This window comes from Littorina saxatilis, linkage group LG1 (assembly GCF_037325665.1).
Source record: "Littorina saxatilis isolate snail1 linkage group LG1, US_GU_Lsax_2.0, whole genome shotgun sequence".
Lineage (NCBI taxonomy): Eukaryota > Metazoa > Mollusca > Gastropoda > Littorinimorpha > Littorinidae > Littorina > Littorina saxatilis.
This window is the reverse complement of record NC_090245.1, coordinates 100557190-100577837: the sequence shown is the minus strand read 5'-3', so window position 1 is coordinate 100577837 and position 20648 is coordinate 100557190. Positions and strand designations below refer to the sequence as shown.

The following is a 20648-nucleotide window of genomic DNA, read 5'->3' as shown; positions in this document are numbered from 1 at the left end:
TAAGAATATGTAATTTAATATAAAATTTCAAAAATAAATTTTGATTTAATTAATATACTTACCAACTCACATATTGGATTCCCTCCCAGCCTGCCCCGCAAATTTTTTAAGGGGTTATATGTTTCAATACGGAATGAGTTTCACCGGTATACATCCTGCGCAGGCGCAGTACACCGGTAGTGTAAATAATCACCAAGGACCATGCCTTATATGGCATACGGTTTTTGTTTCAGAGTTATTTCCCCACGTTGCCATGTAAGAGTGCTTCCATGTCTTATCACAAAACGAAGTTATTGCTTAGGGTTTCCCTAAAAATGAACAGATCACTTCAGTAGGAGTGAGTTTCTAACATAGGCGGCGGTCGAGTCACGCGTGATAGGTCACGTGACGGTATGACCTCGACTCTTGTATAGCTTGGGTTATAGGTCAATGCCGTTCTTTTTTAGGGGGTTGCTTCCCCTTTGGGGTGAAGCGTAGTTCAGTGTCCTAGCACTTTAACTGAAGTTAATGCTATCTATGTGAGTTGGTAAGTATATTAATTAAATCAAAATTTATTTTTGAAATTTTATATTTATCTCCATTTTCAAGACCTGATTTAATCAGATTTGGGAAGGTCTTAACAGAGGAGCTTCATTGTACAAACAATTAAGGGCTATTCAATGCCCACACAAACCGCTACAAACGTAATCCTACCAATGGATCAAAATGCTGCATCCACCGAGAACACTGACCTGACTCAATGTTGATGGTGCCAGCCAGAGCTGTGACATCTTTGTCGTCCACTGACTCCACAGAGGAGCCCACCCCCAACACTGACCAACGAATTGCTGCCGTGCCGCTCATCCCTTCGCGGATTATCAGCAGAGGAATCTGTAAATTAAACAACAAACAAACAAAAAAAGTATCTGCTAAACAAAGGGAAGTAAGCGGTCTAAATGCATTTGACATGTGTAATAGAGTTATGCAGACCCTGTCTTCTGGCACCTGAGAGAAAAACAAGCATTGAAATGAACAAGCGACTGTCATCCCCATTTGTTTAAGATTCTAAAAATAAAAGTGTAAAATGTTAAAAAAATTGTTGATAAAACTGTTGCTTACATGGAGCCAAACCTGCCCTGATGATCACCTCTTGATAATGACCAACTGATAAGTATGACCACTCCTTCTTCTTCTTCTGCGTTCGTGGGCTGAAACTCCTACGTACACTCGTGGTTTTTTTGCACGAGTGGAATTTTACGTGTATGACCGTTTTTTACCCCGCCATTTAGGCAGCCATACGCCGTTTTCGGAGGAAGCATGCTGGGTATTTTCGTGTTTCTATAACCCACCGAACTCTGACATGGATTACAGGATCTTTTTCGTGCGCACTTGGTCTTGTGCTTGCGTGTACACACAGGGGTGTTCGGACACCGAGGAGAGTCTGCACACAAAGTTGACTCTGAGAAATAAATCTCTCGCCGAACGTGGGCACGAACTCACGCTGACAGCGGCCAACTGGATACAAATCCAGCGCGCTACCGACTGAGCTACATCCCCGTCCTGTACGACCACTCCAACAAAGGATCCAGGGCAAAGTTCTCTCCTACACAATTCACCTTTCCATACGGTAACAACCATTTGTCAATAACAATCACTTTTGGTTGGTCTTTTGGCTGTTCATTATAACAGGTTTGACTGTGTTCAATGTGCAGTATGTATGTGTGTAAATGCATGTGTACATGTGGGTGTCACACAATCACTGTAAAAGGCGGGGCGGGGATGTAGCTCAGTCGGTAGCGCGCTGGATTTGTATCCAGTTGGCCGCTGTCAGCGTGAGTTCGTCCCCACGTTCGGCGAGAGATTTATTTATCAGAGTCAACTTTGTGTGCAGACTCTCCTCGGTGTCCGAACACCCCCGTGTGTACACGCAAGCACAAGACCAAGTGCGCACGAAAAAATCCTGTAATCCATGTCAGAGTTCGGTGGGTTATAGAAACACAAAAATACCCAGCATGCTTCCTCCGAAAGCGGCGTATGGCTGCCTAAATGGCGGGGTAAAAACGGTCATACACGTAAAAGCCGTGGGAGTTTCAGCCCATGAACGAACAAACAAACAAACAAACTGTAAAAGGCTTACTCATGAACAAAACACAGTCCCTGAATCTGGTTCGCCTATTTCAATGGAAGCTGTACGTATTGTCAAAACTTGACTCTCCATTGGCTTAATTCTTTCTCTGATGCTAACTGTTTCTTGTGATCACTCATCACAAATTCTCAACTAAACAAATTTATCAACCGCACAAACATCTTAATGAGACAGGGATGGCCAAATTTCAAAATTGTAACGTGCCACCTGGGCGAGTAACTTCAAGAAAGTCACTAGCCCGCCTGAAATGTCGCTGGCCCGGTACAACAACAAATTATGAGTGTTACATTTCTTTACACAATTAAAACAGCGGTGACACGCACAGGAGCCTCGTTTTTGTTTCACTAGAACATGAAGATGATTTTGCAGACGATAGAAGTTCCGGCATCTGCAATGTTTCTATGGCTTTAAAACTCGATAGTAAAACCAACAGTTTTGAATTTAACCAAAATGTTCACTGGCCAGCTGGGCGCCAGGCGGTTTCTACTAGCTCGGCGGATTTTTTACTCGCCCCTGGCGATTGGGCGGACGATTTGGCCATCCCTGTGAGAGGCATAATCGAAGAAGAACTTACATCCACAGTTCCTGAATCGGGTTCATCGACTTCAATGGAAGCTGTATTGTTAAAGCCAGACTCTCCATTGGCTTCTGTCTCTGACACAGCTATGGTGACCTGTTGTCTTGTGCCCAGCGTTGGACTGTTGTAGGCTCCATACTGCGGCTCTGTAACAAATGCATGTGAGATGCACAGACAGACACACAGACAGACACACAGACAGACACACAGACAGACACACAGACAGACACACAGACAGACACACAGACAGACACACAGACAGACACACAGACAGACACACAGACAGACACACAGACAGACACACAGACAGCCACACAGACAGACAGACACACAGACACACAGACAGACACACAAAGAGCAAAACAAGCAAGCAAAGAAATGAATATGGGAAAGAGAATAAAAACTATCATTGTCCGAGAAATACATTTCAGCGTAGAACAAGACAGAAACATGAACATCCAGGACAATAAGGAAAAACAACAAAAGAAAGGTAAAAACAAATCACACCAACTAAGGCACAACAGGATTTACATTAAAGGCAGAAACACAGAACTACCACGCCTATTAGCATAGCTTGTTGTGCATCAAATTCCTTGATTATACACAGCACTGGCACTTCGCAAAATATTTGAATAAATTGTTTGAACTAAACACAGACCTGCTGAAAGTCTAACATCCTCCATAGTTGCCACAAAGCGGCCGCCGATGGTGAGGAAAGCAGATGACAGAATGACGATCCTGACCACTGTGGGGTCCTGGCCAGCCTGTAGGGTCGTCGTCACCGTTGACTCTTGAAAGATGTTTTCTGTTACAGCATAAGAAAACACAGATGAACCAGAAGAAATGAATCAAAATGAAGATTTCAAAAGCATTTACCAAGAGGATGTGGAGGTTGGTTAAATTATAAGCTTGCTGTCACAATGGCTCTTCAAAAATGTTTTCTGACGGGCGAAGTGGCGCGGTGGTAAGACATCGGCCTCCTAATCGGAAGGTAGTGAGTTCGAATCCAGGCCGCGGCCGCCTGGTGGGTTAAGGGTGGAGATTTTTCTGATCTCCCAGGTCAATTATGTGCAGACCTGCTGGTGCCTTAACACCCTTCGAGTGCAAGCACAAGACGAAGTGCGCACGTAAAAGATCCTGTAATCCATGTCAGAGTTTGGTGGGTTATAGAAACACAAAAATACCCAGCATGCTTCCCCCGAAATCGGCGTATGCTGCCTGAATGATGGGGTAAAAACATGAGTGAACGTGGGAGTTTCAGCCCATGAACAAAGAAGAAGCTGTTTTCTGTTAATGTAACCAAGTGTACCTTTGGTGGCAAAGTCAGTCAAAAAGGAATTAAATCTGTACATCTTTGTGGAATGGATCTGAGTCTTACAGAGTGTTTCAATTATCAGAGCAAGATTAACCCAAACCAAAAACCTAGCTTACATAATTATTACTTTCTAGACATGATTTCAATAAACCGGCCATTGGCCGAAACTTGTTGCAGGGTTTAGCCTAGGAGAAAAAGGCAATGGGACATGTGTCCCCCTCAACTAAATTCCAATGGGACATAGTCGAAGGCAAGAAGCGCCAAAGAGGCCTGTACGCGTTTTGACCAAAGATGCAAAATGGTGCAATATCATATGGTGAGAATTAGCCGCTATATCGTGTCATCAGCTCTGTGTGTGTGTGTATGTGTGTAATCCGATGTAAAGTGTACATTTGGTGGCGCAGTGGTACGTAATCTCAATGCGCCCTTTGACACACTGAAGGGAATTGTGATGGGACATTTTCAGATTTAATGCGCCAATGGCGCAGGGCGCACTAGTATATGAAACCCTGTTGTTATATTGGAACCCCCCTTGTAAAATTTAAGACTCCCCTCCTCATGATATCGTGTGTTTTTTCTCTCCAGATTTTGTATTCATAACTTCAGTAAACTTCTCTATTTAAAGACTCACTCCTTTCCAAGGCCAGACTTTCTCAGATTTGTAGAGATCTTGGAAGGGGGTTCCACTTTGAAATGTACAAAGAAACATGAAAGTGAAAGCTACCTGGCAAGGCTTCAATGCCATCGTCACTGTAGGACACGGAAATGTTGACCAAGGCATTCTCCAGGCGACCGCCATTCCGAGTCACAGACAGCTTCAGTGTCCTGGGAGTAGTAATCTGCAAAGCAATCAATCAATCAATCAATCAATCAATCAATCAATCAAAATGAAGCTTATATAGCGCGTATTCCGTGGGTACAGTTCTAAGCGCTTGTCAAAGAGTTGTCAACATAGGACTAACAAAGAAACTAACATCTTCAGACGGACACGAACCCTATCACACACTAGCAAACAAAGGTTCAGCGGTATGTGTCCAGCCACTCTGTCTCTGCTGCTCAGTACTCATATGTTCCCAGGCCTTTGCCATTGCTTTCACACTTTTGCATTTTTCTCTCATGGTGCATTACACAGACTAAACATACATGAGCATCTCTTTCCTTCAGGTCACCATGCTAGCTCTGAAATAAATTTGTCATAAAGTAAAACAATTTGGAACGGTAGCAGTCTATCTATTTCAGATATACATATAACTCTAAAAGCTTAACAACAAAAGCTCCATCTGGATTAATTATATAACAATTAATGGATATACCCAGGTTCAACTACCACACAGGCTACCCAGAAAATGTCACTGGCATCATGGTCCTGTTCTTTTTATCTGGCACCCGTGACAAACAGACACACATCTGAGGAAGAGACTTGGCAACGGGTGCTGAACCCCTGTAGACAGAATGGTCAATAAACAATATCCACCAGTAACAAACATTGCCACACTTGAATATGGACAAAAACAGGAGGAGTAAGCGCGAGAGGAGAAGTTGAAAAATGAGGGAGAGGAAAAGAGAGGGAAAAGAAGAAAGAATTAAAGAAGGATGACGGGCAGGGATGTAGCTCAGTCGGTAGCGCGCTGGATTTGTATCCAGTTGGCCGCTGTCAGCGTGAGTTCGTCCCCACGTTTGGTGAGAGATTTATTTCTCAGAGTCAACTTTGTGTGCAGACTCTCCTCGGTGTCCGAACACCCCCGTGTGTACACGCAAGCACAAGACCAAGTGCGCACGAAAAAGATCCTGTAATCCATGTCAGAGTTCGGTGGGTTATAGAAACACGAAAATACCCAGCATGCTTCCTCCAAAAACGGCGTATGGCTGCCTAAATGGCGGGGTAAAAAACGGTCATACACGTAAAATTCCACTCGTGCAAAAAACACGAGTGTACGTAGGAGTTTCAGCCCACGAACGCAGAAGAAGAAGAAGAAGAAGGAGGACTGCAACTATTATAAAGAGGAGAAGAAAAAGGAGGAGGCACAAGAATTGAATGACAAAGATCGAGGATAAGAATGAGGAGAGACTGAGAAGAAATAGAATCAAAACAACAACAAAAACAACAACAACATAACAATGGAAAATAACCCCAGCATACTCACGATGTCAATCCCATGATTGGTATCCGGTCCAAACTCAACAGTACCGTACACATTGTCACTGTCCTCGATGATGAGCTTGGCGGTGGTGATACCACGCACCTGGGCGTCGCCTGTCAGAGAATCCTTCTGCAGCAACACGTCAAACTGTTCCGCGGGCTCTGGCAGGCTGTCTTGCACAATCGTCAGGTTAATCAGTTTCTCGTTCTCGCCATCAGCAAATGCAACTCTCCCTTGTATGGGACCCACATCTTGAGCTACTGCGTCCGCTTTTTGGTCCGCTCTCAGGACGTACCATCCAACGGAGACAGCACCGAACAATCCTTCCGTTCGGAGGACGGTGAACTTGGCGACGGTGAAGGTGTCTTCGTTAACTATGGTCACCGGTGCTTCACTGCTGCCTTCGCTCACCGGCTTAAACGTGATCACACCACTGGGATTGTCGTTAGCGTTGATGGACACTTCCGCTACGTTAGGATTGACAAAGATGACATCACCGCGCGGGATCAAAAGTCGAATCTTGAAAGTTTCCTTCATTTCAGGCGTGGAGTCATCGTTGACAACAAACGCAATAGTTTTTCGAGTCTCTCCCGGCTGAAACTCTATCTGTCCGTCAGAAGAGGAGTAGTCATCGCCAGATATGGCTGTGCCCGACTCAAACCTGTACGTGCATGTGACGGTTTCATTGATGGGACCGATAGTGTTTCCGTCTGCTGTGATTCCTCTGGTCACCTCTACGCTCCAGGACTTGGTGCCGGGACCTTCGTCAAATGCATACTTTTCCTGAAAAGGACAAAAACTGCTGTGAGGTGGCAGAGTTGTGAAATAATGCTATACTGTTCAAAAAAAGAAACGCATAGTTGCTACTTGCCAAACTTGTTTTATTTTTCGAAAAAATTAACAGAAAATCCAATATTTAGATTATTTGTTTGAAATTTGGTATGGACACAGTTGAATGCACACACAGTTCATTTGCATCTTCAAATCAATCAGTCAATCAATACGATTGGGTGCCGAGGCTGTCAAGTCAGTAGGGGGTGTGACTGCCTTGAGCAGCAACAACTGCCCGGCACCTTCTGGGCATGGACTGGATCAGATGCCGGATATCTTGCTGTGGGATGGTGTCCCACTCCTCCTGAAGTGCCTGCAATAGATCGCGGTGATTTGCCGGCGCTTCTTCTCGCCTGCGCACATGTCTGTCCAATTCATCCCAGAGGTGTTCTATCGGGTTCATGTCTGGCGACATGGATGGCCAGGGAAGCACCTGGACATGGTGGTCGGTGAGGAACTGGGTGGTGAGTCGTGCTGTGTGCGGGCGAGCGTTGTCCTGCTGGAATATGGCATCCTGGTCAGCCAGAAGAGGAAGGGCGTGTGGGCGCAGAATTTCCTCCACGTATCGCTGGGCAGTTATGCGCCCTTGGACGTGCACCAGGGTGCTCCTTCCAGCGGTATTGATCGACCCCCACACCATGACGCCTCCACCACCATGAACGGATGCCTCATCCACACAGTTGGGCGCGTAACGTTCGTTTACTCTCCGGTAGACCCTCCTCCGACCATCATGTCGCTGGAGCAGGAAGTAGGACTCGTCGCTGAACCACACGTGTCTCCAGTGATTCCGGACGGTCCAGCGAAGGTGCTGGTTGCCCCACTGCACTCGGTTCTGGCGATGGTGGCGGGTGAGGACAGCTCCTCTGTGAGGTCTGCGAGCTCTCAAACCAGCTTCATGCAGGCGGTTCCGCACGGTCTGGTCCGATAATCGGTGTGGCCCGGGGAGAGCCTGAACAGAAGATGAGGCCGACAGGAAACGATTCCGGAGGTGGCGGAGCCGTATGAAGCGGTCGTGAGCAGCAGTTGTAGCCCTTGGTCTTCCCGCTCGTGGCAAGTCAGCAACGGAGCCAGTGGCTTGAAACCTGACCCACAGTCTACTGATGGTGCTCTGGGACACGTGGAAGTGCCTGGCGATTGCACTTTGACTTTGGCCTGCTTGTAAACGACCCAATGCAATTTGGCGGTCTTCTCTGCTCAATCGGGCCATCTTTCGCCGCTGAATTGTCGTCTGATTTCTTTGTGGCGAACAATCCGCTTTTATGGGTTTTGGAAGACATGGTGAGAGCTCAATATTCCCCGAGTTTCACGAGATTACACTGAAGCATGACGAGTGGTCATGCCAAATGAGCAATTTTGACATTGTAGCCACTGATAACGCATGCGTCATGTGCAGAGCTCACTTGTGGCAATGGACGAAAGGTCGACGACCAGATAAACATTTTCTGCAGTTTGGTGGATATCCTTGTAGCCATATAACTAAATTAACCAAATATTACAAGCTATGCGTTTCTTTTTTTGAACAGTACATATCTGCTTTGCAGTTTGTACAGTACTACAAAGGGAGCTCTTGAATCGGCGGGGGGGGGGGGGGGGGGGGGGGGGGGGGGCGGGCCCTTAAAATAGGGGTTCCACTGTTTTTTCCTTCACATGGGTGGAACTGAAAGAAGTCATAAATCCTGAAGAATTTTTAAGAGGGGGTCTGGGGGCCCCCAGACGCTGAAGGATTTGTATAATTAACAACCAAAATAACGTCACCACAGACATTACGAATCCGGATTTCCGGAATATACCGGAAGAATCCCATCCATGATTTTAGGACCAATGACTTGGATAGTCATGGATTCCTAGCCTTATCAGAATAAATTTTTCTCTCACCCTCACACCTGTAAATGTGTAATTACCTGTGTAAATCTCATGGGGGCATCGTTGGCCTTGATGATGACCGTTGCTTCCGACACATTGATTCTGGAGTTGTACGTGGCGGCTGCCAGCTTCACCACAAAGGACTCATCATTTTCGGGGAGCTGAGGGAAAAACATAGCTTCACTTTAGAATACATTCAAACCTCTGTTGTGACGGGCGCTGTGGCGGGATGGTAAGACGTCGGCCTCTTAATCGGAAGGTCGAGGGTTCGAATCCCGGCCGCTGCCGCCTGGTGGGTTAAGAGTGGAGATTTTTCCGATCTCCCAGGTCAACTTATGTGCAGACCTGCTAATGACTTTACCCCTTCGTGTGTACACGCAAGCACAAGACCAAGTGCGCAAGGAAAAGATCCTGTAATCCATGTCAGAGTTTGGTGGGTTATAAAAACATGAAAATACCCAGCATGCTTCCTCCGAAAGCGGCGTATGGCTGCCTTAATGGCGGAGTGAAAACGGTCATACACGTACAATTCCACTCATGCAAAAACACGAGTGTACGTGGGAGTTTCAGCCCACGAACGCAGAAGAAGAAGAAGAAGAAACCTCTGTTGTAAGATCTTACACAGAAAGACAGCAAAACAAGAAAGAAAGAAAAAGAAACCACCCAGCCAACTAACCAACCTCCTGACTAACAAGTTCAGTTCACCAAACATGAAATAATTTGAATAATCCATACAATCTGTGTTTCTAAGAAAAGTCTTTCCTGAAAAAAAGAAAAGCTGACACAAACATCTTCAAGAACACATCTTAAGGGCAGGTGGGCCAGTGCAAAATTGACCAAATCGTTCAAAACACTGTTTTGGGTATTTTAGCAGATTATGTTTCCATAACATACCTATCATCCATGTGTGTCGGTGTTTTTGTCAAAAGTGTCCTATTTATCTGTCAATAAAGACAAAATGTGAACATGTGTGGCATTGATTGTCTTCTGTAGTCGATATTCCCCCGCCAAAAAATGTCTCATTTCAAAGGCTAGTTACAGCTTTGTCCTCAGCAAAACAGTGCATTCACGACATACGAAACTGCGCAGCAGCTCTTGACCTATAACATGACATCAGTGTTTTGATGAATGTTCCATTCACTCAGCCACTTGTCCGTTGCAAAGGCAGCAATAGTAATCGAACGGAAATGTCCTTATTTGGAAGGTACTCGACATCCATTGGTTCGTTTCATAAACCGAAATCGGGAACCAGTTTACTTTGTGAGTGCGCATGCTCAGCTTACGAATTTTGCATACGGAATATAACATTCTGGGGGATTACGAAGGGATTTTGCTGAAATTTTATTATAGTCATATCCAGATTATTTCAAAAAATAATTTCGCAAGCGTTACCCTAAAGTTTGACAGTTGTAACAAAGAAGTGTTCCTAACTCCAAATATAAATATAATAAACAAGATCTGCTTCGTAATCCCCTAGAGCATACCCAGAAGGATAAAATAAAAAAATAATTAGAAGTGTGACAATCACATCTGATGAAAATCCGTGTATCTCCTGTACTCCACTTTTGTCTGTATTTTGACTGTTTTTGTCGCGTAAAACAAAAACCAGCAACCGAAAATACAAAAAGTGACTATTCTTTGTCATCATTTGTTCATTTCTTTCATAAAATAACATTCAGACACAATAAAACATTCAAAATTAAAAAAAAGGTAGTGCACTGGCCCACCTCCCCTTAAAGACCTTGTAAGGTAAATGCGCTAATGCTGAATCAGTGTTTTTTATTTCATTTTTATCTTGTTGTTTATTCATTTAAAAAAAATTTCTTCTAGTAACCAAAATCTCTCAAGAAATCAACGAAAGGAATCTGCCTTCACTCACAGTATCTTTCAGAATCTGCAGCTGGAGAGTGGCCTCCCTTTGGTTCGGTAAAAAGGTGACAGATCCTGTGACAGGGGCGATGTCCACCCCGAGATCGGCACCTTCTGACGTACCGTTTACCTGGCACACAACACAGGAACAAGAGACTGCAGGTGAGTAGAACAAGAACAAGGTAACAATAAAAATGTACTCACCAGAAACATGGACAATAAAAATGTACTCACCAGAAACATGGACAATAAAAAACAAGTCGCGTAAGGCGAAAATACAACATTGAGTCAAGCTGTCGAACTCACAGAATGAAACTGAACGCAATGCAATTTTTCAGCAAGACCGTATACTCGTAGCATCGTCAGTCCATCGCTCGTGACAAAGGCAGTGAAATTGACAAGAAGAGCGGGGTAGTAGTTGCGCTGAGAAGGATAGCACGCTTTTCTGTACCTCTCTTCGTTTTAACTTTCTGAGCGTGTTTTTAATCCAAACATATCATATCTATATGTTTTTGGAATCAGGAACCGGCAAGGAATAAGATGAAAGTGTTTTTAAATCGATTTCGGAAATTTGATTTTGATAATAATTTTTATATGTTTAATTTTCAGACCTTGTTTTTAATCCGAATATAACATATTTATATGTTTTTGGAATCAGAAAATGATGAAGAATAAGATGAACGTAAATTTGGATCGTTTTATAAAAAAATAATTTTAATTACAATTTTCAGATTTTTAATGACCAAAGTCATTAATTAATTTTTAAGCCACCAAGCTGAAATGCAATACCGAAGTCCGGCCTTCGTCGAAGATTGCTTGGCCAAAATTTCAATCAATTTGATTGAAAAATGAGGGTGTGACAGTGCCGCCTCAACTTTAAAAAAAAGCCGGATATGACATCATCAAAGACATTTATCGAAAAAAAGAAAAACAAGAAGGGCAAAGCCCATACGACTCACATGCTTTACACATTTTTCCTACCAAAATACATGTGACCTTGACCCAAGGTCAAGGTCATCCAAGGTCATGCAACACAAAGCTGTTAATTCAAGACATAGGAAGTACAATGGTGCTTATTGGCTCTTTCTACCATGAGATATGGTCACTTTTAGTGGTTCACTACCTTATTTTGGTCACATTTCATAAGGGTCAAAGTGACCTTGACCTTGATCATATGTGACCAAATGTGTCTCATGATGAAAGCATAACATGTGCCCCACATAATTTTTAAGTTTGAAACAGTTATCTTCCATAGTTCAGGGTCAAGGTCACTTCAAAATATGTATACAATCCAACTTTGAAGAGCTCCTGTGACCTTGACCTTGAAGCAAGGTAAACCAAACTGGTATCAAAAGATGGGGCTTACTTTGCCCTATATATCATATATAGGTGAGGTATTGAATCTCAAAAACTTCAGAGAAAATGGGAAAAATGTGAAAAATAGCTGTTTTTTAGGCAACATTTATGGCCCCTGCGACCTTGACCTTGAAGCAAGGTCAAGATGCTATGTATGTTTTTTGGGGCCTTGTCATCATACACCATCTTGCCAAATTTGGTACTGATAGACTGAATAGTGTCCAAGAAATATCCAACGTTAAAGTTTTCCGGACGGACGGACGGACGGACGGACGGACGACTCGGGTGAGTACATAGACTCACTTTTGCTTCGCATGTGAGTCAAAAACGTCCGGGGATGTCATACCCAGGAACTCTCATGTCAAATTTCATAAAGATCGGTCCAGTAGTTTACTCTCAATCGCTCTACACACACACACACGCACACACACACACATACACCACACCCTCGTCTCGATTCCCCCCTCTACGTTAAAACATTTAGTCAAAACTTGACTAAATGTAAAAAAGATGGACAGGTTTCGATACAATGTCTTCATCAGCAAAACAAATCAAAATATGTAACAGGGGAGATGACATAATGTTATATTTTTAGTTTTTTTGTGTGCTGATGAATACATTGGGTTGAAACCGGTCTGTGGTTCGTTTTTTTATTGTCCATGATTCTGGTGAGTACATTTTCACTACACTGTTATCTTGTTCCCTCACACAAAGACGTACAATTCACGATCTTGATGCTGTCCAGAAAGTATTAAAGCTACAGTAAAACCTGAGTCTAGCGGACCCTTGTTGTAACGGCCACCTGCTACATACGGACAGTTTATCATGGCACGAACACGATTTCAACAATAACTAACCTTTAACGGGCGGACACCTGCCACTTACGGACGCGGACACGATTTTTCGGACCGTAGGAAGTGTAAACACTGTCACAAACGGACACAACGTACATAAAAACGCAACTTCGAAAACTCGACTGTTATGCAGACAGTGCTCGGCAGCCGTAGCCGTAGCACAAATGGTTGTTGATTGGTTGTCCTGTCCCTTTTCTGACCAATCAGTGGCTTGTTTAGATGGAGACCCACTTTCGCTCACTCACTTTCGCTTTTCCGCATTGTGGATACAGTCACAATCAAAAGCAACAGTAGACTACTGTGTTTGAAAATGGAATCTCCAGCAGGAAAAAGAAAAGCGTTGACTTTAGAGCAGCGTGTCGCTGCCTTGAAAAAACTAGATAGCGGCCAATCATGCCAAGATGTGGCGAAGGAGATGGGATGTGGTAAAACACAGATCGCGAGGATCAAATCGGAAAAAGAAGACGTGATGATCTCTCTCTCTTTGTAAGCAATCGTTCGAAGGAAACAATAGTTAACACAGCTAAATTTTTGTTCCATGCATTTATGCTGAGACTAGAAAAACTGAATGAAACAAGAGCTGACCCAATTTGGTCGAGACACACTGCGGAATTTCCCGTTGAATGACTGATGAAGAGTCAGCTATTTTTAGCTTTGTGACATCCGACTTGCGTAAGTTTGATGCACAGTGTGTGTAGGGAACGGGTTAGGTGGGGGGGGGGGGGGGGGGGGGGGGGGGATGTTGTTGTTGTTGTTGTTGTTTGCTACATGTATCATTTGTTTACTCACATTTTCAGTGAGTCTCATGTTCAATCCAATAAATACATACTACAGGACTGACAAAAAGTGTCTTGTTCATTTTACGTGCTCTTTGTAAAATATTGCCCCGGCCCCTCCACCTGTGAAGAAGGGACACCTGTCTAATAGGGACACTATTACCATTCCCCAAGGGTGTCCGTTAGAGACAGGTTTTACTGTACAAACAAAGCCCCTGCTGCCTGATTCATGGCATCAATGTTTGTAGCAGTAAAACTTGACTTGCGACAAAGACTGTGCAGCACTGCAAAGAATCAGCTATAATTTCAAGAGTATCAACCTCGGTTCACTGCCCGCAGTAAAGCCAGTCAAACAGGATTCAGATTCTAGAACTGTATTAATAGCCCGAAAAACTGCTGTGGGTACGCTACGGTTCCCAAGAGCATATAAGGTGACAACAGCAGCCAGATCCGGGCATCACAAACAGCTGCTCCACATCATCTCCACAGTGTTTTTTGTCTTCCAACATAGCAAAAACGTTGAGCTACTATAAATAGCTCATGCTTTAGACAACTCCGTCAATGCAGAGCAACTGCCTGTGACAAGGTGGACTACTGCGTCACCCTCTCACATGATGTTATGTTATATGAAGTCTTATATCGCGCGCATATATCCAGACTCGGACTCAAGGCGCAGGCATCTATTTATGCCGTGTGAGATGGAATTTTTTGGTTTTTTTTACACAATACATCACGCATTCACATCGACCAGCAGATCGCAGCCATTTCGGCGCATATCCTACTTTTCACGGCCTATTATTCCAAGTCACACGGGTATTTTGGTGGACATTTTTTATCTATGCCTATACAATTTTGCCAGGAAAGACCCTTTTGTCAACCGTGGGATCTATTACGGGCACACCCCAATGTAGTGTACACGAAGGGACCTCGGTTTTTCGTTTCATCCGAAAGAATAGCACTTGAACCCACCACCTAGGTTAGGAAAGGGGGGAGAAAATTCCTAACGCCCTGACCCAGGGTCGAACTCGCAACCTCTCGCTTCCGAGCGCAAGTGCGTTACCACTCGGCCACCCAGTCCACATGATGATGCAGCGTAAAGGTTGAGGCAATGTAACTCACATCACACGGGTGTGCTGTCTTCCAAAATACCAAAAACGTTGAACTAACTATAAATAGCTCATGCTTTGGCAGGGAGACAACTCCGTCAAGGCAGAGCAACAAGGACTATTGCGTCACCCTCTCATATAGTGATGCAGCGTAAAGGTTGCGGCAATGTAACTCACCTGAAAGGTGACCCCAATGGTCATAAAGTAGCTGACGGTCCGCTGCACTCTCAGGCTGACCACTGACGTGAACACCTCCTCCCTCACTATCACCAGTGAATCCTGACACACAAATATACATCTTTCATTTCAGTGTTCTCATTTCTTTCTTCCTCCCTGTGAATCCTGACACACAAATACACATCTTGCATTTCAAAGTCTGTTCTCATTTCTTCCTCTTTGTAATCATTACTTTTTAAAGGCGTAGCATCATTTTAGCAGTCCCTGCAAGTCAGATTAATGTGTGCTATCAAACCTTTACTTTAACTGATCTAAACAGAGATATAAGCACATGTGAGGCTTGTGGAAAGACCACAGACAAATCAGACACAAGTTAGACACAGTTAGATAATAGACAAGATACTCTTTACTGTTAATTATGAGACACAGACACAGACATGCACTAGTTGAAGGGAGATGTGAACAAGAGAAAGAGAGACAGGCATGGATAGATGAACAGAGAACAAAAGACCAAGAGAACAACATTAATTTGAGAGAAGACGAGGAAGATCGAGGAATTTGAAATCAACACAAACAGCCAGACCAATCAAAAGAAATAGGCTTCTTGAAAAAACAACCCATTTCCCCCCACACACCCCTCCCCCTCATTGGTATAATCCAGAAAGCAATCGAATTACAAACTTTAATTTGACCTACTTCAATAAAACTGAAGATTCCAAAAGCATCATCGCTGGCTGCAATGGTAACAGTCATTGTGCTCGGAGTCCCCAGAATTAAGTTCTGCTGGTTGAGAAGGTCGAATCCCAGGTAAAACAACTCCTTGTTCTCTGGAAGGTCATCGTCTCGCACTGTGAAGGTCACGTAGGCAATCCTCGAAGATGGGGTGAAGGTCGCGACCTGTGTGTCCCCAATGAAGTCATCCCCGATGTCGTTCCTTATCTGAAGAAATGAAACATGATCCTGTTAGTTTGGGAGTACTCGATGTTGTCAGTGTTGCCAATCCAGAAAGATCACGATCAGCTTAATTACTTTTCTGTCAGCTAGAATACTCTACACAATTGTTTACGTAGGTGGAAACACACAATTCTCTGTCAGCTAGAATACTCTATATACACATGTTTACATAGTTAGAAATACACATGAACAAACATGAAGCTCGAAGAACAACAGAGAAAAGTACAGTCCCACTCTCTTTATATGATTCAGAAGCCATGGACAGACTGACAGATTGGGAAATGGACAGGTTGACTGACAGACAGACAGACATGCAGAGAGATCACCAGGACAAACGGACAGACCAACGAACAGGCGGACATACAGGCAATTACCACTGGAGCAAATCCAAAGCAACCAAAGCAACTCACAATTCATACAAATTCAGAACCACGCAACAAAACCAAGATATAAGATTCATCGACGATTTTCAGATAAGTTCATTATATGTATCATAAGTGTCTGTCTGTCTGTCTGTCTGTCTGTCTGTCTGTCTGTCTACTTAAAAGACTACTGGGTCGACGTACTGTAAATGTAACGTTTAGTTTTGTCAATAACTAAACGTTCCAATAACCTACAATTCTTGTTTTTTTAAGCTGAATTTTAGAATGTTAGCAGTCTATCTGGTTCTGGATACCAAGATATAAAAAGGGAAAAAAAAGATCACTGCTTCTCCTCACCTCCACAATGACGCGGATATTTTCTGTGATGGTTCCAATCAGCTGCACTCGCACGGTCAGCTGGTCTCCTTCCTCAACGTCGATGGACTGGTCAAAGAACTTGATGATGATCTGACCACTGACACATCCCACCGTCATCAGCATAACCACCACCACTGCCGCTGCAGCTTGCGGTGTGCTGAGTCGCTGTTTCATCATGTTGCCCGGATGCTGAAATCAAAAAAAATTCAGTGGGTATATATGACTAAGTGCCAAAAGGTGCTCACAGAACAGAAGACGACTTTGTTTTACAATAAAAATGTTTCTAAACACGTGTGTCTGCTGAAAATTGGTGTGTGTGTGGATGAATGTGCGAAGAGATAGTGGACATAATTTCGTGTGTCTGACTTGAACGGTTTTGAAGTTATCTTTGTTTAAAGTCAAAAATAACGCCAAAACCGGCCATCTGAAAAAGGACATCGTGATACCTCGTGTTTTGAATATGCCACAGAAAAATAACAAGAAGCACAAATGAATTGCATTTAGTTTGATTGAATGCCTGAAACATCGCTTTACAGACGAGACCAAACGTCAAATCTAAATCTCGAGAGAATTTTTTTTTTTCGATAACCGAATTTTAAGGTGTCGCACGCAAGATGTGTCGTCATCACGGCATACATTTTTCAATCGCAGATATTTACTAAATTTCTTTTTCAAAAACTCTGGAATTGATGTCGACACGTCAAGCGATAACGGTGTATCAAACTGCTGTCTTTCAAGTAATCCAGCAAAGACTGCAGAACTTTTGAACAGCATTTTTGAAAACGATTTGAAAATTTCGTCATATCTTGCGTGCGACAAAATGTTCGGTAATTAACGGTTATTTTCTTTTAAAAACAAAATTTACATGTACAAAGATCTACTTCATCTACGGAACCACGTGACACATTCTGTGTTCAAAATTTGTGAAGAAATCACGAACCACGAATGCGCTATCAAGTGTTGAAATTATGTCGTCAACATCTTTTCAGATCTTGCGTGCGACACCATCTTGCGTTCAACATAAAATGTCACTACCTTATCGAGTTTAATAGGTAAAACTAACTATTTGTTGTCTTAGTTTAATCTTCTTAATTAAAAGCGTAATAAAACCGAACTTCCAAGATGAATTTTAATTGAGATTAGCGAAAGAGCGGGCACGCAAGTCGACCTTAAAGTAAAAGAATGATAACACGAGCGTTTGTCGTGTTGTCTTGCGTGCAACACATTGTCCAAAAAGGAAAATGTATATTTTTCTCAGACGTTTTTTAAGTTGAAACATTGAAACTTCACACACATTTGGGGTTTAATCGCCCCCATGCATGGTAAAAGTCTTGTTGACCCTTGTCAGATTTCAAGGTCACGGCTGGGTCACATGTGGTTCAGAAAACGGATGAAACATATTTTTTCAGAGATTTTTGAAGCTAGAACCTTCAAACTTCAAACAACGCTTTTGCTTAATGATTGTTCAACATGGAGAATTCAAGGTTGATCCTTGAGAAATGTGAAGGTCATAGCAGGGTCTCGCGTGGGTAAAAAAAAAAAAGGAAATTGTATTGAACTTCAATTTATATAAATCCAAAGTCTGGTTGATCTGTTTTAAGATTTAAGGTCAAATCTGTTATTTAAGGTCAAATCAAATAGAAATTTGTTGATGCTTAAATCTTTGAAACTTCCAACAGGTTTGAGGTTTGACAACTTCTGGACTTTGAAATCTGGTATGGTTGATCCTGGTAATATTAATTAGTCAAAACATCAAGATCAACAATTATAAAATAAGCACTTTCACCAATGTCAAGTGAGCAATAGCAGCAAACGTGAGTCTTATAAAGATTATCACTTTTTGTGTGACCTCAACTTGACCCCTCTGAATGCTCTCAATCATGGAAATTGACCACACTTTGATTATAACCAAACAACATCAAAACTTTGGAATGTGTGAAGTTTCAAAGGTGTTGCTTAAAAGGCGTTCGTGAAAATGACAATTGTATGTGTCTGACTTCAATGCGACCCCGCTGCGACCTTGACGTTTGATTTTATCAACCAGACTTTCATCATGTGTGAATGACTTCAAACACTATAAAACTAGTTGAAGAAATTGACAATTTTTCAAAGTTTAAGCCAGATGGCACTGCTGTGACCTTGAAATTTGACAAACATTAACCAGGTGGTCACCTTTTTTAGAAAATATCCTTAAAGGATCTTTAACCTTACTGTGACCTTGGAATTTGATGAGGTTTAATTTAACTTGCGTAGTGTGACAAGTTTCAAGGCCCTAGCTTCAAAAACATATGAGAAAACCTCATTGAAAAATGTACATGTTTGACCTCAACGCGACCCTGCTGTGACCTTGACTTTTTCAACCAGACTTTAATCGTGTGTGAACATTATACACTAGAACTGTGTGTATTTTCAAAGCTCGTGCTATAAACGCGCTGAATAAATTGAAAATATTCCACATTTGGACCAGATGTGACCCCGCTGTGACCTTGAACTTTGACAAAGATTAACCAGCAGGTCACTTTTAATGAGGTGTTATAAAAATGCTGAAAGTATGTGAAGTATGTAAAGTCTAACTGATCTAGTATTAAAACATGTAAGACGTGACAACGACAATTTTCCAGTTTGCAAAGGAAATTTAACCTCGCTGTGACCTTGAAATTCAATGTTGTTTAATGTGATGTGCACCATACCTGGAGGTCATTATACTTTGGTTGTGTGCCAAGTTTCAAAGCCCCAGCTTTAAAAACGTGCGAGATAACCTTCATGCTATGACTCAGTGCCGTTTTGAATGATATAACGAACAAAATTATCGTTATTTGTAAAATCATTTGGGTAAATTTATCTTTTCTTTTCGTAATTGGGTTCCGGCATCTGTTGTCTTAACAAAAATCACAATATCAGTCGTGTTTGTCAACTTTTATTTTTTAGCCCCTTTGTCCGCTTTTCGTGCGCACCTTTTGGCACTTAGTCATATACTGTGAATGCCGCCCCCCTTTAAAAAAAAAACACACCCCAATTTAAAACTTTGTTTTCTCAGACTTTCTGTTCATAACCTCTGTAAAACAAGAGGCGAAGCCATCAAGGCTCACGTAAGAAATCGACAAACAGTAACACAAACTCAATCACTCCGTCACACATACACACACACACACACACACACACACACACACACACACACACACACACACACACACACACACACACACACACACAGAAAGAGCATAGGTGAAACTGTGCAAGAAAGCGAGACACTAGATCTAGATCTGTCTGTCTGCATGTAGCCTACTTACAGGGACACGACTGCCAACTAGTCTCGGCCCGCTCAAAATAATAATGACCGAGACTTTCAGTACTTCCTTCGCGTGACATCTAACCCTCTTACGTCATAATGTGACGTCAATGTAATGTGACGTCTTCAAATGTTAGAGTTTCTTCCACAGACATACACACGCACGCACGCACATACGCACGCACGCACGAAACGCACGCACGCACAGACAGACAAAGTTACGATCCCATAGGCTACACTTACGTGAGCCAAAAACGTTTTGGAAGTTAAAACTTGTGCGGGATCTTTAGATTATAAAAAGTTATCAATACATGAGCCACTACACTACAATAAAATGTGAGAGGTATTGTGGTGGGGTAAAAAAGGAAATAAGGTACATGCATCAGGTGTCCATGTTCAATATTGTTGCTGTTATTTCAATAACAAACAAGTCACGTGAAGCGATATAAAAACATGTTATAGTCACTTGGTATCAAACTAACAGATCAACACCACAAACCATGCAGTCATTGCCGAGACTACGTTTAGATAGTCTCGGCTAACCATACCTGGAGACTGAGACGGGTCACGCTCGTCTCTGCGAAGCATATGACCGTATCTTACTGAACCTATTTTCTTTCATTCTGGGCATATTTTTAGAGAAAACATGGCATATCTATATATTTTTTTAAATCA

The 20648-nt window shown here is 42.8% G+C and overlaps 1 protein-coding gene across 1 annotated transcript in view; it reads right to left on the bottom strand.

Annotated features, from left to right (window-relative positions):
- The window catches only part of LOC138957261 (adhesion G-protein coupled receptor V1-like), a 230200-nt gene extending 212258 nt beyond the window's left edge, over positions 1 to 17942 (bottom strand). The window contains exons 1-10 of the mRNA XM_070328430.1: positions 16664 to 17942; positions 15687 to 15929; positions 14991 to 15092; positions 10732 to 10851; positions 8891 to 9013; positions 6162 to 6941; positions 4742 to 4856; positions 3361 to 3507; positions 2700 to 2848; positions 732 to 870 (exon numbers count right to left, since the gene is read on the bottom strand). Coding sequence (XP_070184531.1) covers positions 732 to 870; positions 2700 to 2848; positions 3361 to 3507; positions 4742 to 4856; positions 6162 to 6941; positions 8891 to 9013; positions 10732 to 10851; positions 14991 to 15092; positions 15687 to 15929; positions 16664 to 16861 — 2116 coding nt within the window. The 5' untranslated portion in view covers positions 16862 to 17942. The remainder of the gene's footprint in view (positions 1 to 731; positions 871 to 2699; positions 2849 to 3360; positions 3508 to 4741; positions 4857 to 6161; positions 6942 to 8890; positions 9014 to 10731; positions 10852 to 14990; positions 15093 to 15686; positions 15930 to 16663) is intronic.
- Between the last annotated feature and the right edge of the window lie 2706 nt (positions 17943 to 20648).